Source organism: Plutella xylostella, chromosome Z, assembly GCF_932276165.1.
Source record: "Plutella xylostella chromosome Z, ilPluXylo3.1, whole genome shotgun sequence".
In the NCBI taxonomy this organism is placed as follows: domain Eukaryota; kingdom Metazoa; phylum Arthropoda; class Insecta; order Lepidoptera; family Plutellidae; genus Plutella; species Plutella xylostella.
In genome coordinates, this window is record NC_064012.1 from 4755071 (window position 1) to 4778246 (window position 23176).

Sequence of the window (23176 nt, forward strand, 5' to 3'; positions counted from 1 at the left end):
TTGAATAGTAACAGTGGTGATGTGAAATCCTTACTTCGTTACTGCTCGACATAATAATGCGCACGTCAATATGTATAAAAAATCGTAGTTTTACAAAATATTTTCAGTCAATAAGCCATGATCGACTGTGTGTCATTTCGACTCGGGTATATTACTGAATGTTTATGTTAATTTATTGTTGGTATGCTTCGTTATCGTTACGAATAGACGTCACATTTAGTATCAACACGAGGGTGTGCATAAAAAGCAGTAAGTAGTGTATTTTTTCGTATTTACGTAGGTACACCTACAACTTTTCACATAATACATGAGACCTCAGTACACGGTTCATGGGTTATAAGTACATAAATTAATATTCGACTGAGGACCCTCATCGATGACACACAGTCGCTCGCGACAGACAAGAGGCGTGTAATTATTGCTTTTGGCTTACATATTATTATCAGAATTACAATATATATAATCTTATAACATTAGTACATTCAGGAAGAACAAATATAATTTCTATACGGGAGTACAAAAGACAAATTTACAATTTCTCCACGATTATCCAATATTAAAAAACTTTTTCAAAATTTATGCTAGCTATTTGAAAATGAAATACAGATATCCTTATCTTAAGTCTAAATAAATATTTATATGTTATTTTATTTGTGAATTATGGTATTGGTGTTATTGGAAGTGGTACTTGAATCTCACTATTATAGTCGTGAAAATAAATACTCAAAACGAAATGTTAATACCTATGCACAAATATATGATGATGATTTTATAAAATCTGTATTTTGATTATCCTACGTTTTAACGATATCACTAAACACACATAATTGTGACCAAGAATGTTGCACAAAATGATGAATTATAATAATAATATAGATGCATTATGATTCGAGGCGGCTTATTCAATCTACAAGCTTTGTAGAAACATTCACTAACATTTAAATAAAGGATGGAATCATTTACAACTCTCAACTAAAATTCGCTACGTCAAAACGTTTTATTAATTAAATAATTAAGATATATACATATTAAGAAACAATGAGAACACTATGGAAAACGTGTAACTAAATAATAGGACTAAGGAGGCAAATTCTCAATTTAATAAAAAATAATAAGTACTTTGATTTAATTATTTTATTGCTGATGGAAATTTAATCCGAAAGGTTGGAAGTCGTCATTTGTTTAAATGCAAAAATATCTTACATATTCTTAGAACAGGAAGTAACTTGTACATTATTAATATGGGTGGCATAGTCCTCTCCCAAGAATCGCCACAGCCACCCACAATGGAGAAGGTATTCGATCACAATCGTAAATTTCTAGCCTTTAAGTATTAGTGATACACTTTTCCACATTGACATTGTCTCTTTTGCAAAACTGGTTATAGATAAGCAATAAAAGCATGTTTGCATTTTAGTGTTTGACTAAAATTATCATACTGATATTTAAAAGTAACAAGATTAGACCGAACTATTAACCGAAATACGCAACACATACAATAATATTACATGGATAGATAGAGTTAGGGCCTATGTTTCACAATGTCTGGATAATAAATCTGTAAGATAAAAAGTCATGCTGTTACTGTCTAAAACATAATTACAGAGAGTGACAGCATGTCTTTTATCAGATAGGTAGCCATTATCTAGACATTGTGAAACCGGCTCTTAGTAAGATCTTCAATAAATAATTAGCTTTGCAAGCTTTTTGAGGTAATTTCAACTGGGGAGGTACTTAACCAACAAAAGAAAATTAAGTTCAATAGCAAAAACGTGTCATTTCAATGCTTCAATATTACGTACTTGCAGGTACATTAATTTAGAAATGCTCTTGCATTTGTAGTAAAACTTAGGACTGAAAAAATATTTCAAAATACTCTCGCGAGCAATGATATAGCATCATTTTGGAGCGGTGGTAGCTCAGTTGGGTAAGCGCCCGCTTCTCACGCCAGAGATGCGGGTTCGTATCCCGGCGCTGGCATGTACGAATGCGTTCTTTTACTTAAGTACAATGTATACCATCGCTTTTACGGTGAAGGAAAACATCGTGAGTGATCTAGATATGTGAACCTACCAACCAGCAGTGGACCAGCGTGGTGGGAAATGGGACAAGCTTAGGAAGGCACTTTAGAACTTTGGGATATGCACAAAGGTTCCACTGAAGAGAGCAAGGTGCAAGTACGTACACAACCACAGATAATATAATAGAATAGCATCAAATTACTTCTAAACTGAAAAAGTGGTACCCACAAAATGTCGACACAAAATCGGCGTCATTAAGATAGACTAGGAGTAATTTGGTGCTATGTCCCTGGATATATATAGCAGAAGATAATATGACAAGACGAGAACAGAACATAATCAACAGCTAAAAATTAAAAAAAGACGTAAGTAGTTTGTAAAATAAACGTACACAACTACACCTTGTACCTACTAAGGCAGTGTATTGCGTGGTAGGCAGATGTGCATTGCTAATTAACACTTTTCACCAATGATATTTTAGGGAACCTGGGACCTCAAACTCTCTAATGAGTGTAGAACTAATCACAGCATCATTCGGGTGTCTTTATAGTTAGTAGATATATAACAAATAAAAATTTCGCAGAGCAAATACGCAACAAAGCACGCAAAGTAGAGCATTGAAATGACACGTGTGTCAATATGAAAATAATATTTGCAATTTTTTTAATATTATATCAGAAGACAGAGTAGGTAACTAAAAAAGAATTATGTAATGTAAAAATCGTACTATATATTGAAATAGTCATAAAAATATATTTATCGGTATATAATGCGCAGGCGTTAGTCAGATAGAATAATATTCAAGAAAAAAAGTTAAAATAGTACTATCTGCGTGTATAAAAGTAGATAATGCGTATATTATATGTATGTGCCAGTAAGTATTACACGCCGGAAGTGGTTCAGAAAAAATGTAAATACAAAATGATAAGGTCTAATCTTGTATACGACTTTACAGTCCAATAACCAAAGTGACTGAAAAATATGTGTATTAAGAGCTAGATTTATTAAAGTACAAGTACACCCTAGCCCGAGTTGCTTGTTCTATGTTCTCTAAAAACAAAACAGTTCAATAATTGGTTATTGGATTATGTTTTGTGACAGAAAAATTGAGTCAAATAAAAGCAAAAACATCTAAAGTTGTCCCTGTGTTACTTATACTTGAAAATGGCGTTGGTTGCAGACAAATATTTATGAAAACGAGTTTAAACTAAGAAAGACATAGAATTAAAAACAGCCATTCAAAAAATACGTATATTGCGGCCTTTGCTTTTACATGACTCAATTTTTGTGTAGCGCACAGAATCGTTGTCTATGAAATGATGATAAGATATTATAAAACTCAATCTTAAGAGACAATAAACTAAGTAAACATTCAGTTCGCATTGCATAACAGAAATATAAAACATGTCACTTTTTAAAACTCCGTTCATGCAGATTGGAATAAACTGTACTATCCAGTATTTAACGGGACATTTTATTTGTTCCTTTCTCGTGACATCAAAGCTTTGATGCGATTGCAAGTGATCGACAAATAAAATGTCATTCAATATTTGTCAGTGTTTACATAACTGCATGTGGAATTAAAAAGTACATTTGCACCAGAAGCTGAAAATACTATTAAGCAAAGCTCTTAATTCTATGTTGGCAGTATTCGTACAGTTATCACTAAGTACCTAAATAAAATGTCACAAAAATTATAAAAAAGTATCCAAATTAAAGCAGAGATTTACGCAAAAAATGTTTCACTGTCAATCTTTTATATACAAGCAGTTTTTTGTGTACATTATGAATACAAAACTTAAATTAAATATGTCTGTATTTGAGCATTACAAGTAGTTAAGTACATTCTAGGTTTTGAATCACATTATTCGTTATGGTTTAAAAAATATACCGTTTAATAAAATCAGATTATAGCTACAGATTCGATTGTATGTTTATGTACTGGCAAGAATTTAACAATTTTTGATACTGTGATCAAATGTACGCCGGAGAAGAAAAGAAACTTTGCAAGTTATTCAAATATTTCTCGGATCCGTTGGGTTAGAAAACTGTACTAAAAATGTAAAAATGTGTGTGTGTTCAATTAATGTTTTATTTAATCAAATAGATAACAAAATCTGTACCAAATTCTGCAACTTGTGATCACTAACGCCATCTAGGTGTTCAAATAAAAAGCGTCGCGAATTAATAGATTGGAATCATTATTTTCCGGAAAACGGCGCGGCGCCAGAAAAAATTGGAGATCAAAATGTTTTCATATTTTTACTGGCACTTTTGTTGGACATTGTATAAGAAAACTTCGATCGCGCTCTACACCTTTAATAAAATTAATTGTTTAGGTATGTCTTAAAATAAAATCGTTTTCTTAAGAGTAAGAATTAATGAATATTACTAATTCAAAATATTGAAATTATACCAATTGACTATCTATAACTAAGGATTTAATCAGTTTAGATTTTTGTTCGCATGCACCATTACGATGGCTAGCTACACCAGTTTATTATTTATATTATGGATTGTATTAATTACTGCATTTAATGTTAACTAATTATTTTTTATAAAATCAGAAATACTTTAGCTTAAATCAATTTAGAATAATATTAATTAAACTCTTCTACAATAAATATAATAAGTACAAAATAATTACTGTATAAAAATATACACACAGTATAAAAAAATCACAACAATGTAATATGAACATCAGTCATTTTCAGCTTATCTGTAACCACTGGTTAGTATAAAACTAAGATCAGTTCTTATCTTCCGAATGCTACAGATGCTAGTATACATTTTGTTCATAATATGCCTTGATCTGCTCAGAACTGTATTAAAATAAATTGACTTGAGTATCAGTTTAAATAAGTTATGGCTTTGTTCGTTGTATGGATGCGAAGACGGAAAACAGAGCTACAGCTAACATCGACAATAAATTAGGCCAGTAATCACATCAAGATAGCGGCCTCAATTATTCGTTGAATACTAAAATAACTTAAAGCCAAGGAAAGAAATTCAAAGTTTAAACAATGGCTAAACGATTTTATACCTATTAATATGTTTTTTAGAAAAATATACAAATTGTTTTAGTTTCGACGCATCACACAAAGTCTGTGACATGAGTTTGTCTTCATTTCACATTATCAAATTTACGATAATCACTCCTATACATCACTGATTTGCTCTAAACAAGAGATCACTTGGGATTTGCACTCGCGTTTATACTTTACCGCCGTTTGACCACTCAGTATCAAGTCACACGAGGAAGCCGTAGGGGCCACTGACGCGGATCTGCGCGCGCATGCTCTGCACACTGTTCATGATCTTCTTCTGGTGGCCCACGAGCGTGACGCCCAGCGAGGCGAGCTGGTGCACCGTGAGGTCCACGGCCGCGTCCATGTCCGTGATGCCGGCCGCGCGGAACTTCTCTATGTACCGCGACATCTTGATGCACTCCAGCCACTCCTCCACCGAGGAGAACTGGATCATGTCGGGCGTGTCCCCCGCCAGGGGGTCCGCCGAGCGGTTCTGCGCGATCTTCCGCAGCGTGTCCGGACATCTGATCAGCTTGTCCAGAGTCTTTACGATGCTGGAGAAGGTCGGGCGGTGCGTGCGCTCCTTCTGCCAGCAGTCCAGCATCAGCTGGTACACCGCCTCGGGGCAGTCCATCGGCGCCGGGAGCCTGTAGCCCTTCTCTATGGACTTGATCACGTCCTGATTACTCCAATTCCAGTATGGACGCTCCCCGAAGCTCATGACTTCCCAGCACACGATGCCCATCGACCACACGTCGCTTGCTGACGTGAACTTCCTGAAGGCTATCGCCTCGGGCGCCGTCCACCGCACGGGGATCTTGCCGCCGCGCGTCGTGTAGGCGCCGTCCGCCATCGACTCTATCTCGCGCGACAGTCCGAAGTCGGCTATTTTACACACGAGCTGCGAGTTGACCAGCACGTTGCGGGCCGCCAGGTCCCGGTGGATGTAGTTCATCTCGGACAGGTACTGCATGCCGGTGGCGATGCCGCGCAGCATGCCCACCAGCTGCAGCACGCGGAACTTGCCGTCATTCGCTCTCAAAAACGTATCCAGAGATCCATTCTCCATGAATTCTGTGATTATCATGATCGGATTACACTTGGTAACCACACCCTGCAGAAATATGACATTAGGGTGTTCAAATTGACCCATTATTGAGGCTTCAGCCAGGAAGTCCCGTCTGGCTCTCTCAGTAGATCCCGGCTTCAAGGTTTTTATAGCGACATCAATTTCTTGGCCGCAGCTGGCCGGCAGCTTGAGTTTTCCTCGGCAAACGTCGCCGAACTCACCGCCGCCTATGATGGCCTCGATCGTGATGCATGACGCGTCAATTTCTCTAGCAAACTCCCTGACGGCCTGGTTGGGGTCCTCGTACGTGTGCGGGTCGATGTAGGTGCGCGAGCCGGTGCCGGCGAACAGCGGGGTGGTGGCGTTGCTGCTGGTCTTGGCGGGGCGCTCGGGCCCGGTGTACACCTCCCCGTTGCGGTAGTTGAGCGCGTTGCAGTCGCTCGGCTGCTTCTTGTCGCACTCGTCGTCGGTGCGCGAGCGCAGGAACAGCACGGTGGCCACGATGGCCACCACGGACATGACCACCACGGCCACCATCACGCCGGCCACCAGCCGCACCTGCGTGCCCTCCTCCTCGCCCACGAACGACGTCTCCAGCACGGATCCAGTCCGCGCGTACACTATCGGACTGAACTCTCCCCACCCACGCTTCATCTTAGCCCTCACTCTTATTCCATACTCTGTATCCCTTTTAAGTCCAGTTATTATGATATGTGGTTCTTTTGTTATTTTTAGAGTCGTGTTGCCACTCTTCTCTTGATTGTCCTTTGGGAAGCACTTGACTTCATAGCTCTCAATCACATCATCTGGGTCCGTGGAATCAAGTGCCGGAGGTGTCCATGCTAAAGACAGCTTATCACTTTCTGCACTGAGCACTCTCAGTTTAGATACAACACTCACAACTGATGCTTCAGTTACAGCTGTTATTTCTATTTTCTTTGGTGGTTCTGATGTTTGCTCTGTTACACCATTTTCAGCAAAGATCTGGAATTTGTACTCAGTAACTGGATCTAGCCCTATGACAGTCACTCTTGTAGAGTTTAAGCCACTTGAAGCCGGTCTGTACTCAACACTGGGTCCACAGTTTGAACAATGCACTTTATATGTAACATCATTGCGGCCTCCTGTTTTGTGTGGAGGTTGCCAAGCCAGAGAAATAGAGAACTGATCAGCAAAAGTAACAGTCAAGTTATCTGGTGCCGATGGTGGCTGGGTACAAGGTGTGTTTTTAGGGTCCTTCTTGGCTCTATAAAAGCCAGGTATACATTTGCATTCTCCAGCTGCATATATGGTGGATTCTGAGTAGTCAGGACATGGTATGCAGGGATCATCACCTGTATGAGATTTAAATTTACCAGGAGGGCACTCACTGCATATTTGATTATGGTGGTCGGGCTCAAATCCAGCCCTACACTTGCAAGACCCACTGGGCAGAGTCCACTTGCCATCTCCCTTGCACAAGTAGACTGGAGGGGCCTCACCTGAGGCTGTCTCTGCATTTTCCACACATGTGCCATTAGCTTGTTCTATAACAGTCACTTCCCGCCCAGTTGGTGTAGCAGGGAATCGTGCAAAGTTCATTGTTGTTTCCGGGCATGTGATGTAGTACACTTTTACAGCCAATATAGAGATGCATGCTCCTTGATCTCTGAATGCAAAGTACACCCCTCTCTTAGTGACAGCTATGCTTTTAACTTCAGTGTTGATATCTACTTCAGAGTTGGTGTTGAACCGGCCCTCCCCTGCAGCAATGCGGCCCACCAACTTGTAGCTCTCAGGCTCCCAGGGCGGCTGTTCCCGTGTAGCGACATCAAATTCATAATAAAGCAGGCTGAACGTTTCTTTGCAGCTCAAAGCATTACCTGGGAACAATGAGCAGTCTCGTATGGTGAATTTTATTTCTATGTATATGCGGTTGGCGTTTCTCCTCTCGATGAACGGCGTCCAAAGCCAGTTGTTGACGTTGTGGTGCGCGACATCGCAGACGACGTAGGAGCGCCAGTTGATTTGTTTCTCGAAGTTGGTGTAGGACTCCTCGAGCCAGCCGGGCGTGTTGGCCTGCGGGCCGTAGGGGAAGCGCGTCCAGCCGAGGGTCGCCTCGGACGTGGTGTCCAGCAGCAGCACCTGCTCGCCGCGCGCGCCCAGCGCCGCCCACAGCGCCGCCGCTACCACCGCGCAGCACCACATCATCTCACCCACATAATAACACGCAGCGAACGCCCAAACATTCACGCCCCGGTTCTATATTCAAACGGTCACACTGTATTTCATACTACATGCTGCGATCGCTGTTTTTAACACTGTAATTATATGCACTTTCGATCTAACACTTCACTTTGTTGCAGATAAAGGACACCTTCGTCATTTCTCTTGAAGCATGTAATCAGAGGTCTAAACTGAAGGGAATCGCGCCGCGCGGGTACTCAAACTACTGCTAATTAATATTTAGGCACTCCTCTACTGGTTTTAGTTATAATTACGGCTATTCAATGTGAAGAATTCGCATAAATTTAATATTGATCCTGTATTACACAGATGAGACACACTTGACATGGACGCGCAGTAATTTTGTGTGTTGCCAGATTTAAAAAAGAATGCATGCAACTTACATTCTTACAAAAAATATGTATAGCAACATTGGCAAAACATAAGTTATTATTCTGAGGTGCAATCAGAAAAGCTCAGAAAAAAGCTTCGATTGGAACATGAAAGTAGGTAATAAGAATAAAACGTAGTGTTCTTTTCTCTATGAATAAGAACTTAAGAACTTCTATGGATTAATACACTTGATACGGCGTTAACTAATGATGTTCATTTGTTTTTTTTATTTTTTTTCGTTTCAATCAGTGTTTAACATTGTGATCAAGGACCAAACTGCTTGTAAACGTACCTACATCTAACTAAATTTTCAGAATGATTCACACATTCATTAATGCGTTATAGTTAATAAGATACGTATACATTGTACAATGCTGTGTACAAAATATTATAAAATACCTAGTTATTTACGATTTTTAAAGCTATCATGCACAGATAAGTAGGTACATTTACCAGGTAGGTATGTAGGTACTTAACTACTTACTTATTTATTTGTATGTAAGTAACTACTGATTGTTATCAGTAAATAGCACAAAGCAGTAAATAGATTATAAAAAATCAAAGATGCGAGGTACCTCAAAATTAAATAGGATTAATGAGGGGGCTCGCTTTGAATTTAAAATCATTAGGCGGATCACAAGTCGTTGTTTTGTTATGGGCCATTAAATATGTAGTTAGGTACTGAGGTATACAACAATAAAATTATGATCGCTCATCGCATTATCATCGTTTGACGTCCTAACATTCAGCGCCCGCCCGCCCTACGCCACGCGCCGGCGTAGCAGCTGCTTTGTAGTTTTAGTTTCTGATGCCGCCAGCAACTCATTACTAGCGCCACTGTAAACAACAACATGGAAGGCTGGCAAGACGTGAATAATTATATTAAATAGAGAGCTGAAATATATTTAAAGGAAAGACAAAGAGTTTCACGTTTAAGAACCAGAGAGGAATAAAAATAAAAGAACTGTATTTCCCCGTCGCCGCCGCACCGGTTAAAAAAGTTCAAGGCTTCGATGGAATAACTTTTATAATAGTGTCTTGCAACTATAAATAAACTATAGTTTAGGTGCAAATGATCTACATTTTCTTACTGATCGTGCTTCTTATTAAGATTACATTACTCCTAATAAAATGGTACATGTAGTAATTATGGTTTTAATTTGATTTATTTAGTTAGTGTCCTCGATAATTTATGAAATGGTTACGGAAAAAGTGGGATAGAAATTCCACATTCGTAACCAGTTGCTTTTTTTATTTGCAACGAACGTGTCCACGTTCGTTCGTTCGTTGAAAACATAGCGCAGTAAAAATATAATTTGGTATTTCAGATACTTAGGTATTAACAACTGAATTCTGATGAGGTGCTCGTCGGGTCACTATTGACTAGAGACACTGTACATAACTACCTATGTATCTAGGACCTGAAGAAATAATGGAATATTATAAAGTTTATAAAATAAAACCACAATAAAATTATGTTTGCAGTAGGTACTTTATTAAGCTGGTTGCATCATCATTTTAAATATTGCAATAATTAGTTTATAAGTACAACAATTCAATAGTAACCTACGAAACAATATATTTTATGAATACATGGGTTAGACTCTATCAACAAATTTAGAGAATATGCCATGATAGTAATTTTAAGCTCATTGAAGGTTTCATAGTAGGTAAGTATAATTATTTAATGACCATATTAGTTTAATAAAACTAAATTGATTTAAATATCAAGGTTAAATCCTACATAAGAAAAAAATATATATATCTTCGATTTTTATTACAGTAAAGGATGATGGGTGCGAGTCGAGCGTCGGCAGTAACTTGGTCAACTATTGTTATTATATTATATAATATATATTCTATTTTTATTGAGCCACTCACACTATTCTGAGGGGTACCCTCACCTAGTGATGGCAGAGCAACGGACTTACGTCCTAGCTACGGCCGACGCTCGGCTAGAACAGACACGAATTTAATTAAGTTTACAATAAAATAAAATTCTCCTTAATAATGATAATATTCGTCATACATATCAGCTTCATCTGCGATGATAGGTACTGAAGAGGCGGAAACTGGAAAACAGATGTGTATTTCTTTAGCAAAACCTATACGTCAAATAAAATACTTACTACACAATGATGTCGATTCTGAAGGCAGAAATTCTAAATTTAGAGATGTCAAAAACTTAATTTCTTTGTTTAAAATTCGACTCTATGATTGTTTCCGTAAATGTCATTTTATGCTACCAATTTTTTTAGTTTGACAGCGTTAAAATTAGAATTTCTGCCTTCAGAATCGACATCAATGATATCGATTCTGAAGGCGGAAATTTTAAATTTAGAGACGTCAAAACCTTAATTTCTTTGTTTAAAATTCGACTCTATGATTGTTTCCGTAAATGTCATTTTATGCTAGCAATTTTTTTAGTTTGACAGCGTTAAAATTAGAATTTTTGCCTTCAGAATCAACATCAATATCTACATAAAATAGTGGAAAATAAATGCATTGTAAATGCTACCTACTTATAGTTTAACATTAACAATAAATGCAGTAGAGAGGTTTAACATCTTCTTCTTATCGTGTCGACGACAGGTTTAACATGAAAATATTATTAGGTTTTAGAAACTATGGGAATAATATGTTTTTAACAGCCGACATCCATCATCAGCAATGGTAGATCTATATTTATATTATTATATTTTATAACCATATCATTGTTAAGTTTTGCATAAACGAAATATATGTACCTAAGTACTTATATTATTTCTGAAAAACTTTTCAACAGTATTTCAGACGTAATCAAACAAAAGCCGGGATTGCGAACTGTGCATAACTACGGCGCTGGCCGTAAATGCCAATACGTAGACACGTCTTTAAATAGAATATTAATAGATAATCTAAGGAAATACACCCAACAATCGATGTAAGAAATGTATATAAGCATTGTGAATATCAAAATTAGGTACTTGCATTACAAATAAGTAATTAATGGAACTAAAACCTACGATACAAAAAATGAAATTTGGGGAAATTTGTCTTAGTATCTAGTTATTATAATGATCAGTACGAGATTACTTTGAGATATGCGATTACTTACATACTTAAATGCACTGTAAACGAATGCAATTATCTAATCTACAATAACATTGTGAATTGTGATATTGACAATATCATAGAAACTTGCACACGTAAAAATAAAGGTTACTTTATGTAGATCCAAAAATTTAAAAGTTAGAGAAATATAGTATGGTATTTGCACTGAGCCGCTGCGTTTCAGCTTATAGAATATGTATACTTATAAATTATAATAAGTAAGTATACTTATAATATATATTCCGATGTGACTTCATACTAGTTTAAGTTAAATATTACATAAACATCTTAAATATGATATTTTAATAAAAGACACACTTACAACAAAATAAGCACATTTTAGTATATTTTCATTTGGACTAATTTGATTGTTTTATATCGTAATATCATAGTAATGGCTATTACAGTATTGATGTAATTATATTTCTTTCAGGGCGGCTTGCAAGAACGTCTTAAAACTCGATTTTGTTCAACTTAAGCTCAGTTTAAGCGTAAATCAGCAAAATCCTCTTGCACGATCTCGATTTAGTGTCAAATCTCGATTTAGAGAAACGTCAAAATTAAACCGGCAATATCTCGGTTTTACGCGTAAATCGAGATTTAACTTCTTTGTCAAATGTCAAAAGCAATCTTTGAAGTATTGTTTTTGGTTGTTTTGTTGTTAGTAATTAGAATTTCTAGTTAACTTACTCGGTAATATGAAAAATGTTTGAGGCGATGGGATATGCTCCCAGCCAATGCCAGCACTCTGCAGTTGCGGAAGCCTCCAGACTACGTCACACCTTATAGAGTGCCCTAATGCCCCAAAGTGCAGTCAAGGAGACCTGATGAAGGCCAATGACCTCGCAATAAGAGTAGCAAAACACTGGAGGAAGTAAGCTTAGTGCATTTACACGATAGAAGAAGAAGAAGATCAAAAATACCCCTTACTTTTATAGGAGGGTTAACTACTAAAATAACAGATTTGTTTCGTGCTTATCGAGATGATGAATTTATTAAAAGCTTTCGTCTTACAAAAAATACCACAACAATCTATATAGACCAACCTTCTCGTGCCTTACAGTCTGGGAACAATGCAAGAACTTCGCTGATCAATAACTATTTTGCAAGGTTATAGCGTCACCAGTACCAAACAACTGTTGATTTAAAAACATGTTTATTATTATTAATTACACCACTGTATATTATATAGGTACCTAAATCTTAAAATATGGCTTGTTGTTTTATTTTGCTTGATGATTGTTTCGCTTCTTTACTTAAAATATTGAATGTTGTTTGGCATTCCTCTGGGGGGAGATTAACATCAGCCGACACCGTTTCCCAGTCTTGTCCATGGAGCTCCACTGTCTGAACTACAGCTATAGACGCGTGTAAAACTTTGCTATCTAGGTATATCTGCAAACATAAAAATCCAGTCATAAAAATTAGAGTAAATCACAGTACTCTAGCTACCTACACACTTTATTACCTACTATTATACAATTTATTACCAATTTTATTTTGTAAGTAGCCATATGGCTAGATATAATAATAGAACTTACTTGAGATCTGCATTTTTTCACTTGCGTGCTGTTTTTTCGTCTTTGTTTTCAGGTTTTTGTACCTACCAGTAAATTCTCAGTAGTTCTGGGTACATATATAAGTGGTGTTGGCGTTATATTATTCTTTACTCAGTATCTTCCAAGCCTTCTGTTTTTCGGCTACGGTCTAACCATCAGTTTTTTTATTTTCAATTATGAAATTATATTTGTCTACGAGGTTACATAAAAGCATACTTTCGTCACATGTAAAATTGGGTGCCCGTTGGTGTTTTTTACCTTCCATTTTTATAATTTATCAATTAGGTATTTATATTTCGGTAACTGCACACGGTTGTTTGTTTATCAAGTGACAGTAACACTCGGTGACTGGACTGACATGTGACGACGAGTATATTTCATTTCACCCAAAATATTAGCCTACTTCATTGGAAACTATCAAATTTTAAATCAAATAGTGTATAACGAATCGTATAGACCGAATGAGAAATTGAATGATATCATAAACTAGGTTTTGTTAAATCGTTTTGGAAAAACCATGGCGCAAGACAGTTTTAAATCGTTTTAAATAAAAATCAGTTTAGTCTTAAGAAACGTTTAGTAAAGCTATGCTTACGGGTTCTTTTCTGCAAGCCGCCCTCATAGTCGGTATATTTGCTATATTATAAACATGTACATAGATTCTCTAAGGAATGTAGATACTCAATTATCAACATCATAGAACGTTTCAAGATTTAGATAAAAACATTTATACTTAATCAAACAACTTAAGCCGATCGCCACAATGATAATTCTTAATCCGAAAAGTTAATTTAATATTGTCTTAGTTAATCATATATTTTTGTAACATTTTACACAGCATTCGTCATTATTTTGTTATGATTCGAGGAATATGTTTAAAATTTAGAGTGAAATCTACAATGAGAGTACTACACCACATACTAAATTGTGTATCTACTTAAATGATGTATGTGTGGCTATGATACAGCAACAGTATGTGAATCGCAGGTGAACCCATGTAGAGACACGTATGCTATCACAACTCATCCTTACTGCCCATCTGCTTCTTGATGAACGATACAAAGTCTTCTTCCTGAAAATGTAGAATGTCAAGAATTAAACTAAGGTGCGACATACATTTTAAATTAATCATTTACGCTGCACAATGTTTTGTATCAATAAATCTTTTATGTTGATTAGAAGCACCCTCAACTAAACCTACTACCAGTTAAAAGGAATTGGCTAGGCTACAAACAAAATTATAGATCTCAAAACCATATATTTTCCAGTGACACAGCCATAGCTTAGTATCCCACGATCGACCAAAAAACGCTAAGCGCAGCCAAAATCCAAATTCAACTCACCTTTCGGCCTCCATTGTAGTCGCTAATACTCTTGTCATAGTAGCTTATGTACTTAAACGTGGGGTACCCCATGACATTATAGTTCTGGCAGAGCGTGGCCGCGGCCGTGCAGTCCACTGCGGCGAACGCGACGGCCAGTTCGTCGGCGAACGCTTCGGCCGCGCGCGTGAACTCGGGCTTGGCGCTCTTGCAGTGGCCGCACCCTGGGGGTAAAGATGAATGGTTCATTTCAAGGTAGGGTGGCTGCGTTGTGTTGTGTTATAAAAATACTAGATGTTCCCGCGAGCTTCGCCTTAAAAAGTTTTCCCGTGGGAATTATGGGATAATTAATCAAAAGTAGCCTATGTTCTTTCTCAGGGTCTAGACCATATGTATGCCAAATTTCATTCAAATTCCTTCAGTAGTTTTGGCGTGAAAGGGTAACAGACACACACTGTTACTTTCGCATTTAGAATATTAGTTAGGATAATGGAAATTTACACAGCGACGACGTTGCGGCTAATGCGCCACTTGAATGGTGTAGTGTTTTTTATCGTTATTCTATGTAAGATTTTTTGTTTCATTTGTTGTGATTGGTGAAACGCCCATTATTAAACGATTTTATCGACGTCGACAACAGACCCGTGAAGCGGTCGCAGGGTGTATATTTGATAGTTAAATAGGGGAGGCCTCCCACAACTACAGTCGTCAAAATATAATAGGCCGGTTTGGACAGCTCCAAAATGTGGGGATAATAATGGGATGACAGCTGGTGTCAAACCTAAACAATAAGTAACTTTTGGTTGTTTAAGGGCGTCTTGCACAACAAAGCTAATCAAAATTAAATCTATGACCTCTTGCTCTGACACTATACTGTCAGAGCAAGAGAAAAACTATTTAATTTTATTTAACTTTGTTATGCAAGTCACCCTAAAAGTTCTTTTTTCTTTCGGCTGTTAAATAATAAGCTAGATTATGTGTCTTTTTATGTATTTCATCAAGTAAATCAAGAGTAAATGGGAAATTTGTATGTGTGGCTGTCCAAACGGGCCTATTATATTTCGACGACTGTAAGCAACAAATGCACGAAACTTACAAGGCGCATAGAACATGACGATCCCGTGCTTGATCTTCCTCAGCGAGCTCCTGAAGTTGTTCTCGTTGAGGTGTCTCACTTGCGACGGCTCCTCGGACCACGGCTTTTCTGGTGGCGGCGGCGGCGGCGGCTCTTGGGGGTTCTGGATGATTAACATGTGGTTATTTGATAAAATATCAAGATAATTATACACACACACACACTCTCACGCCTTGTACTAATGTACTCCCTTGCAGGGTAGGCAGAGGTGCATTGCTGCAGCCACTTTTCGCCAGTGTTATGTTTAGTCCCAATGTAATAGGGGGAGAGCCTATTGCCATTTTACGGGCACATCCAAGACCCAAGAACCAATATCTGTGTTAATTTAAACAAATATCTGCCCCAGCCGGGAATCGAACCCGGGACCTTCGGGTCAGTAGTCAGGGTCACTACACACTACGCCATTCGGTCGTCAAGATAATTATAGTAGGAATAGAAAAAATATATTAATACACTCACGAGCAATGAAAAAGTTTATAATAAGTAAGTACTTATAAAACAATATTAAAGTATAGTAGTATAATGTAGTAAGTTATAAAACTTATAAGGTGCACGAGACGATAGTAATAATGTATGGGCCACGTTTCGCCAAGGTTTATTGTAGGTACAAGAAACGTATACTCAATTATATTGTGTGTATCACCTCATTGTTGATAGGTAGTAGCTGAGTATACATTTCTTTAGTAACCTAAGGCTGCCAACGGAACAATAAGGAATATGAAAATGTGACTCGCATGACAGAGCGTAAGTATGACAAATATAGTATTCATGAGTTCGCCATTTACACATCACTTATTTATTAAGGTGTTGAGAAAGTCGTACTTATGAGAAGTAAGCTGAATGGGTGATTCAGCTTGTCATTCATAATAACCTTTGTTCTACGACTATTGGAAATTCGTGAAATAAGTTGTACAACAACCAAATTTATTCAGAATTACCTTTTGACACCTTTCATTTTTTAACATCCTGTATACATATACCTAATAGCAGCTGCCACTACACGGGTTCGTTGTCTACGTAGATAAACGTCAGTATAACGCGAATCACCATAAACACGGAATACGCATTAAAAAAGTTTATCGACGTCGATAACGAACCCGTGTAGCGGCCGCAGGTTAGCGACTGACCTTGATAAACTCGATGATTTGTTTCTCCTTCCTGGCGTGTCCGGCGTCGAACTTGTACTCTCCTCGAGAGAAGTATTTGAGTGTCGGGAATGCCTTCACCCCGTACTGCGCCGCCAGCTCCGAGAACTTAGTCGCGTCCACTGCCGCTAGCACGCCGTTTATCTGAAAAATAAAAAAATGGTTATTAAACCAAAAAATTTACACAGGTTATCTTAATGAATATAAAACAGTTATAAAATTATTTGGACCAGATTAAAAAAACTATGGTAGCTGGGGTTCTCACACTAGGCTAAGCCTGTGCCGTGAGTAACCAGTAGCTTGCTCAAATGCAATGGCTCTGCAACAAATGATTTATATGTAAATAGTAAGCATGGATTTAAGTACTCCTGAACAATTCAGCGCATGAGAAATCCAGGTAAGGATTCCATTACATTAACATGCTGATGAAATGATAATGCGAATCAGCAGTTTGGGACGACTGCCATTGAAAAAATACAGATTAAAACCAAAACCAAATAATTTTAGCCCTTGTAAGAGAATCAAGATTTTATAAACAATGATCTCTGTAATATTGAAAAATAATCATTTAAAAAAATTAAATATATTAACGTATTGGTTAGTTACCTTATCCTTCTTGATAGCGGCAGCAGCCTTCTCGAATTCTGGTTTGATGTTCTTGCAGTGTCCACACCACGGCGCGTAGAATATCACCAGAGCGTGCTCTGCCTTGGCCAACTCGCTGTTGAAGTTGTCACCTGTGGACATTTACATCATGGTAAAAGGTTTTCTGGAAGAGATTGGTATAAGCGGTAAAAGCGCCTTTTGTACCCTAATTAAGTTATTATTATAAAATTGAGAATTATTTCTTGGTGCACAAATAAAGAGTACTTTATCTATCTGTATCTCATGGGTGTTTCAATAATTTATTTCAATATCCGCATCTATAAGTCGAGCAAAAAAGCGGCACGGCCGTACCATCCTTTACTCGAAGCAATTCAGGCCATTTTCGACCTAAAATTTACATTAAAATATCTACTCTATTCTCTCTCTCATACATACACCTGGCTCTCTCGAATGGAACCTTTGTGCATACTGCACACCCCAAGGTCTAAACTGCCTTCCTGAGCTTGGACCATTTCCCACAATGCTGGTCTACAAGGGATTGATATATTTCATTAAAAACAACTAAAAAAAACATAATCCTAAGAAACTTACCTCAGCTCATGCATACCGAGTAATTATTAATGGCTAATTTAACAACTCTAAATACTAGGCATGTAAAATTTGTTTCGCCTTAACTAATCAGTTCGTTGGCAGTTAACTCTTATCGATAAGAAACATACCTACCAACGCAACAGTAGAATAGTATAGTAAGGAACCTATTAAATGTTTCAATATGTTTTCTATAAGTACATTTTCCATGCGGGTAGCAAATCTGGTCTAGGGATTATTGCCGTGGTGAAAGTATTAGCTAGTCAGAATAGCCAGTCACAAAAGTTAGTTCACGAAGAAGGAAGAAGCCTCGTCCACAGTGACGTATCAACTGTATACGCCTGACTGGCTAATCCTTTCACCACGGCATTAAACCCTAAACCAACACCCGTATTCATGCCATCGCGGCGCTACCAACCCCACAGTGAATCTTGTACATCGAAGATAAAACGTCAGAATGAAAGGAGAAATTAGGTTACTAACAGCAGTGTATTATGAATTCAATATTGTTTCGATAACGCTGACTTGGTATGAAAAATATGGTACCAGCTCTAGTGTTTGTCACTGACCAGTAGAAGAATAAGTTCTATTCATACCGTTAAGATGCAGGACATCAGAGTCTTGCGGCCAGCTCTCGTCCTTGGCCGCTTCTTTCTTCTTCTGCGTCTGAGCGTTGGGGTCCCGCAGGAACTCCACAATGGCCGCTCGCTTGTTCTCCCCTCCGTACGGGAAACGGTATAGGCCCTTTCTGCGGACAGAGGGTTCAGTATCTAGATGGGCCCTTTTCATTCATGAAAATATCAACAAGTACAAGAAATTACTTGTAATACATAATTAAGTAGGAAAAAATAAAAAGTACATCACTTACTCAAAGTACAGTAACGTGGGGAATCCAGTGATATTGTAGAGTTGTCTTATTTTAGCATTTCCCGGCTTGGCGACATCAATGGCAGCCAGCAACGCCTCACCCTGAGTAATGTGACAAAGGTCTTATTATGTTAATTAAGTATACTGTGACCTGCAGGTTATCCATCTCAAAGCTTAAAGATTTGAGATATAAGTTTGTGTCGATGTGGGATGTGGCTTTCCATTAAAGAATCATATGGTGCAGCTCCAAATAAATAAAGTGTTGCCCATAATTTAGACTCTTGAATGGCATTGTATTTGAATTTGTATAACGTAACATGTCCTATGTGTAGTTTCAAATATAACAAGTGTCATTTAATTAGCTCTAATCTAGATAGTCTCTGATTAGTTACAGTTATGATTATAGTCGCAACTTTACCTTCAGTTCAGTGGCAGCTTGCGCATAGTCTGGCTTCATCATCTTGCAGTAGCCGCACCACGGTGCATAGAACATGATCAGGGAGCGTCGGTACGCAGCCGCTCCCTTGCGCAGGAACTTGGATAGGGCCTAGAAATATTCACAACATTCGCTTATGTGCACAGTAGTATTTTTTATGACATTAGTTAATTATCTATCATTAATCTATTTTCTAACTAAGAAGTATGCAAAAGCTTATGTGGCTCAACCTAGCTATACCAATATCTATGATTTAACACTACATAGGTATCAAAATATTTGTATCACACCAAAAAAAATATTAACAATATTTATTACATTACTACAACAATCACTTTCTGTTGCTATATTAAATCGCATAATCATGACTAAAATAATTATTTATAAAGTGAGAACATCTCGCAAATGCAACCAAGCGAAGGGGAGATAAATTCAACAATACAGACATCAAAATCCTGAAGATGGTATATGTCAGTGGCATCTGGTGCTTCATCCCAGGGCAAGTCTCCTGTAGGATCTCGCAGGAAGTTTGACATTGATGAAACAGTCTCACTCCGGTCGTAGTCCTTGTTATACTCGCCATCCTTGTAGTGCTTTAATACATAAGAAACCTCAGGGTCTATCTTGAGTTTCTTACACAGTTTTTTTGATTCCCTGGAATTAATAATAATGTGAATTTCTAGTGATGAGAAAGTAGCACATCTTCCTATCAATAAAATTAATAAGGTAAATGTTGGTACAGTAAACTGTTTTGAGGTCTAGTAACCTTTTACCTTCTTATAATATATATTATATCCCATTCTAGCTATTTTTATACCTAGTAATTTTTACTGATATACCTAAGTCGCCAAAAGGGGGTAAATAATTTTTTTACTTAAGGGTGTACACTGCATTAAGTGGACCCCCAATTAGATGCCCTTTACTGAGCCACACTCTTGTCTCATCGCTTCATCACTTTTACCATGGAAAATATCAATAGCAAGCATATAAACAACAGACATTTAATTTTGCTCCTCATATTATGCAGTTGGGCCAAGGGGTTTTAATGTAGTAGTTAAGGCCCTAAATAATCATACTGGACATAACATTAACTTACCCATTACTGCAGTCAATCAAGACAGATGTAGCCTGCCCTTTCATGGCCTCAGCCGTATCTTTGAACACATTGGTAACAGTTTTCGCAGCTTTTTGATTATTTACAAATAAAAACAGTATGTTTGTTTTAGTCCTTAACAACTTCTTAAAAGATTTGATGTCTTCTATGTCATTTACCACCGAAGTCTTCTGTTTCTTGGCTTGATATGTTAGATGGATCAGTAGCAGAAAAAAAATAGTGATTGGAAGGATCTGAAAGGTGGTCATAAAAAATACCGGTAATGGGGGAATTGAAATTAATTTTAATAGGCCATTTGCAACATAATTATAATCGTAAGGTGTAGAGAAAAAGCATAAGGTCAAGTGCTAGATAACTCAATTCATGGTTCGTAGTAAGATGTGGCCTTTTTTCATAATTTATAATCTAACTGTAAAAAAATACGCCTACGTACCCGGGCAAATTTTATACTGCATCGCATGGTTAAACGATGTCTGCGCCAACTTAAACACAGTTACGTGGAATATAGAAAAACAATGACTAAACATAAGATATTATGATAACCAAATTATGAATAAAATTGATTTTTATTGTAACTTATTTTATTTCAAAATCATAACCTTTGCGGTTGACATTCGTCATTCACAGCACAGACTGGCACAGACTAAAATACAATGACATTTCTCTTCTCTTTGAATAATCTGTGATATATATATATTTTTGTTGATATTGTCTTTGGTAACTAGTGATGTCTCTATAACGAAATAATAATGTAATCATAATCTAGAATACAAGAATTCCTAGAACTTAAACGTCTCATCAACTTCACGTTGTGTTGTGCTACTGCCATGGAAGTATATATAGCTTGACAACTTCGTGCGCGACCCTCCTTGCGGGGTGAAAGAAGTGGCGGGGGCGAGGTAGCACGACATTTTAGAAGACGAGTACATACGGAGAAAAGTATGCCCGGATAAATCTCGCGATAACGTGTCACTATTTGTGACGTAATGTAAGAGTAAATTATGTTGATCAATAAAAAGGTTCTTAAAACTAGTTTCATTATTTAGGGTGAATTCGACCAAGCTCGAGTAACTTTTTACTCACGAGTAAACTACCAGTTACTCGGAAGTAAGCAGATTTTGCATTCTACCAAACCTCGGCCAAACCAAGATTCGGCACACGGTTCTACAGGAAACTCAATTCATGGTTCGTAGTAAGATGTGGCCTTTTTTCATAATTTATAATCTAACTGTAAAAAAATACGCCTACGTACCCGGGCAAATTTTATACTGCATCGCATGGTTAAACGATGTCTGCGCCAACTTAAACACAGTTACGTGGAATATAGAAAAACAATGACTAAACATAAGATATTATGATAACCAAATTATGAATAAAATTGATTTTTATTGTAACTTATTTTATTTCAAAATCATAACCTTTGCGGTTGACATTCGTCATTCACAGCACAGACTGGCACAGACTAAAATACAATGACATTTCTCTTCTCTTTGAATAATCTGTGATATATATATATTTTTGTTGATATTGTCTTTGGTAACTAGTGATGTCTCTATAACGAAATAATAATGTAATCATAATCTAGAATACAAGAATTCCTAGAACTTAAACGTCTCATCAACTTCACGTTGTGTTGTGCTACTGCCATGGAAGTATATATAGCTTGACAACTTCGTGCGCGACCCTCCTTGCGGGGTGAAAGAAGTGGCGGGGGCGAGGTAGCACGACATTTTAGAAGACGAGTACATACGGAGAAAAGTATGCCCGGATAAATCTCGCGATAACGTGTCACTATTTGTGACGTAATGTAAGAGTAAATTATGTTGATCAATAAAAAGGTTCTTAAAACTAGTTTCATTATTTAGGGTGAATTCGACCAAGCTCGAGTAACTTTTTACTCACGAGTAAACTACCAGTTACTCGGAAGTAAGCAGATTTTGCATTCTACCAAACCTCGGCCAAACCAAGATTCGGCACACGGTTCTACAGGAAACTCAATTCATGGTTCGTAGTAAGATGTGGCCTTTTTTCATAATTTATAATCTAACTGTAAAAAAATACGCCTACGTACCCGGGCAAATTTTATACTGCATCGCATGGTTAAACGATGTCTGCGCCAACTTAAACACAGTTACGTGGAATATAGAAAAACAATGACTAAACATAAGATATTATGATAACCAAATTATGAATAAAATTGATTTTTATTGTAACTTATTTTATTTCAAAATCATAACCTTTGCGGTTGACATTCGTCATTCACAGCACAGACTGGCACAGACTAAAATACAATGACATTTCTCTTCTCTTTGAATAATCTGTGATATATATATATTTTTGTTGATATTGTCTTTGGTAACTAGTGATGTCTCTATAACGAAATAATAATGTAATCATAATCTAGAATACAAGAATTCCTAGAACTTAAACGTCTCATCAACTTCACGTTGTGTTGTGCTACTGCCATGGAAGTATATATAGCTTGACAACTTCGTGCGCGACCCTCCTTGCGGGGTGAAAGAAGTGGCGGGGGCGAGGTAGCACGACATTTTAGAAGACGAGTACACACGGAGAAAAGTGTGCCCGGATAAATC

The 23176-nt window shown here is 37.4% G+C and overlaps 2 protein-coding genes and 1 long non-coding RNA gene across 4 annotated transcripts; all 3 read right to left on the reverse strand.

Annotated features, from left to right (window-relative positions):
- Nucleotides 1–5140: 5140 nt before the first annotated feature.
- Nucleotides 5141–8686, reverse strand: LOC105381560 (ephrin type-B receptor 1-B). The gene has a single exon (XM_011551318.3). It carries the CDS (start codon nt 8307–8309, stop codon nt 5271–5273), a length of 3039 nt encoding a protein of 1012 aa, XP_011549620.3. The 5' UTR covers nt 8310–8686; the 3' UTR covers nt 5141–5270.
- A 1504-nt stretch (nt 8687–10190) lies between these two features.
- LOC105381558 (protein disulfide-isomerase A5) lies at nt 10191–22869 on the reverse strand. 2 transcript variants are annotated; one of them, XM_048632643.1, is made up of 12 exons: nt 22654–22869; nt 20565–20815; nt 19915–20122; nt 19451–19579; nt 19034–19134; nt 18762–18913; nt 17578–17708; nt 16954–17115; nt 15788–15929; nt 14713–14915; nt 14402–14441; nt 10191–10789 (listed from the first exon to the last, which is right to left on the reverse strand). In XM_048632643.1, the coding sequence occupies exons 1-12, from the start codon at nt 22678–22680 to the stop codon at nt 10722–10724; spliced, it is 1614 nt and encodes a 537-aa protein (XP_048488600.1). In that variant the 5' UTR covers nt 22681–22869; the 3' UTR covers nt 10191–10721. The 2 variants fall into 2 exon arrangements, with proteins under 2 accessions (XP_048488600.1, XP_048488599.1); XM_048632642.1 differs by lacking the exon at nt 22654–22869 and adding an exon at nt 21016–21233.
- On the reverse strand, nt 12950–13982 carry LOC119690776. Its single transcript, XR_007268184.1, has 2 exons — nt 13352–13982; nt 12950–13205 (listed from the first exon to the last, which is right to left on the reverse strand). It is a non-coding gene; the product is annotated as an uncharacterized LOC119690776 (long non-coding RNA).
- Nucleotides 22870–23176: the final 307 nt, after the last annotated feature.

Bases quoted from the DNA above. Each gene is read 5' to 3' on its own strand.
- LOC105381560 (XM_011551318.3), bottom strand. From the start codon at position 8,309: ATGATGTGGTGCTGCGCGGTGGTAGCGGCGGCGCTGTGGGCGGCGCTG.
- LOC105381558 (XM_048632643.1), bottom strand. From the start codon at position 22,680: ATGCGATGCAGTATAAAATTTGCCCGG. The intron at 18,914-19,033 runs GTAAGTGATGTA...CTCTGTCCGCAG, and splicing joins CCCACGTTACTGTACTTTGA to AAAGGGCCTATACCGTTTCC. The intron at 17,116-17,577 runs GTAACTAACCAA...TTTATTTTTCAG, and splicing joins CCGCTATCAAGAAGGATAAG to ATAAACGGCGTGCTAGCGGC.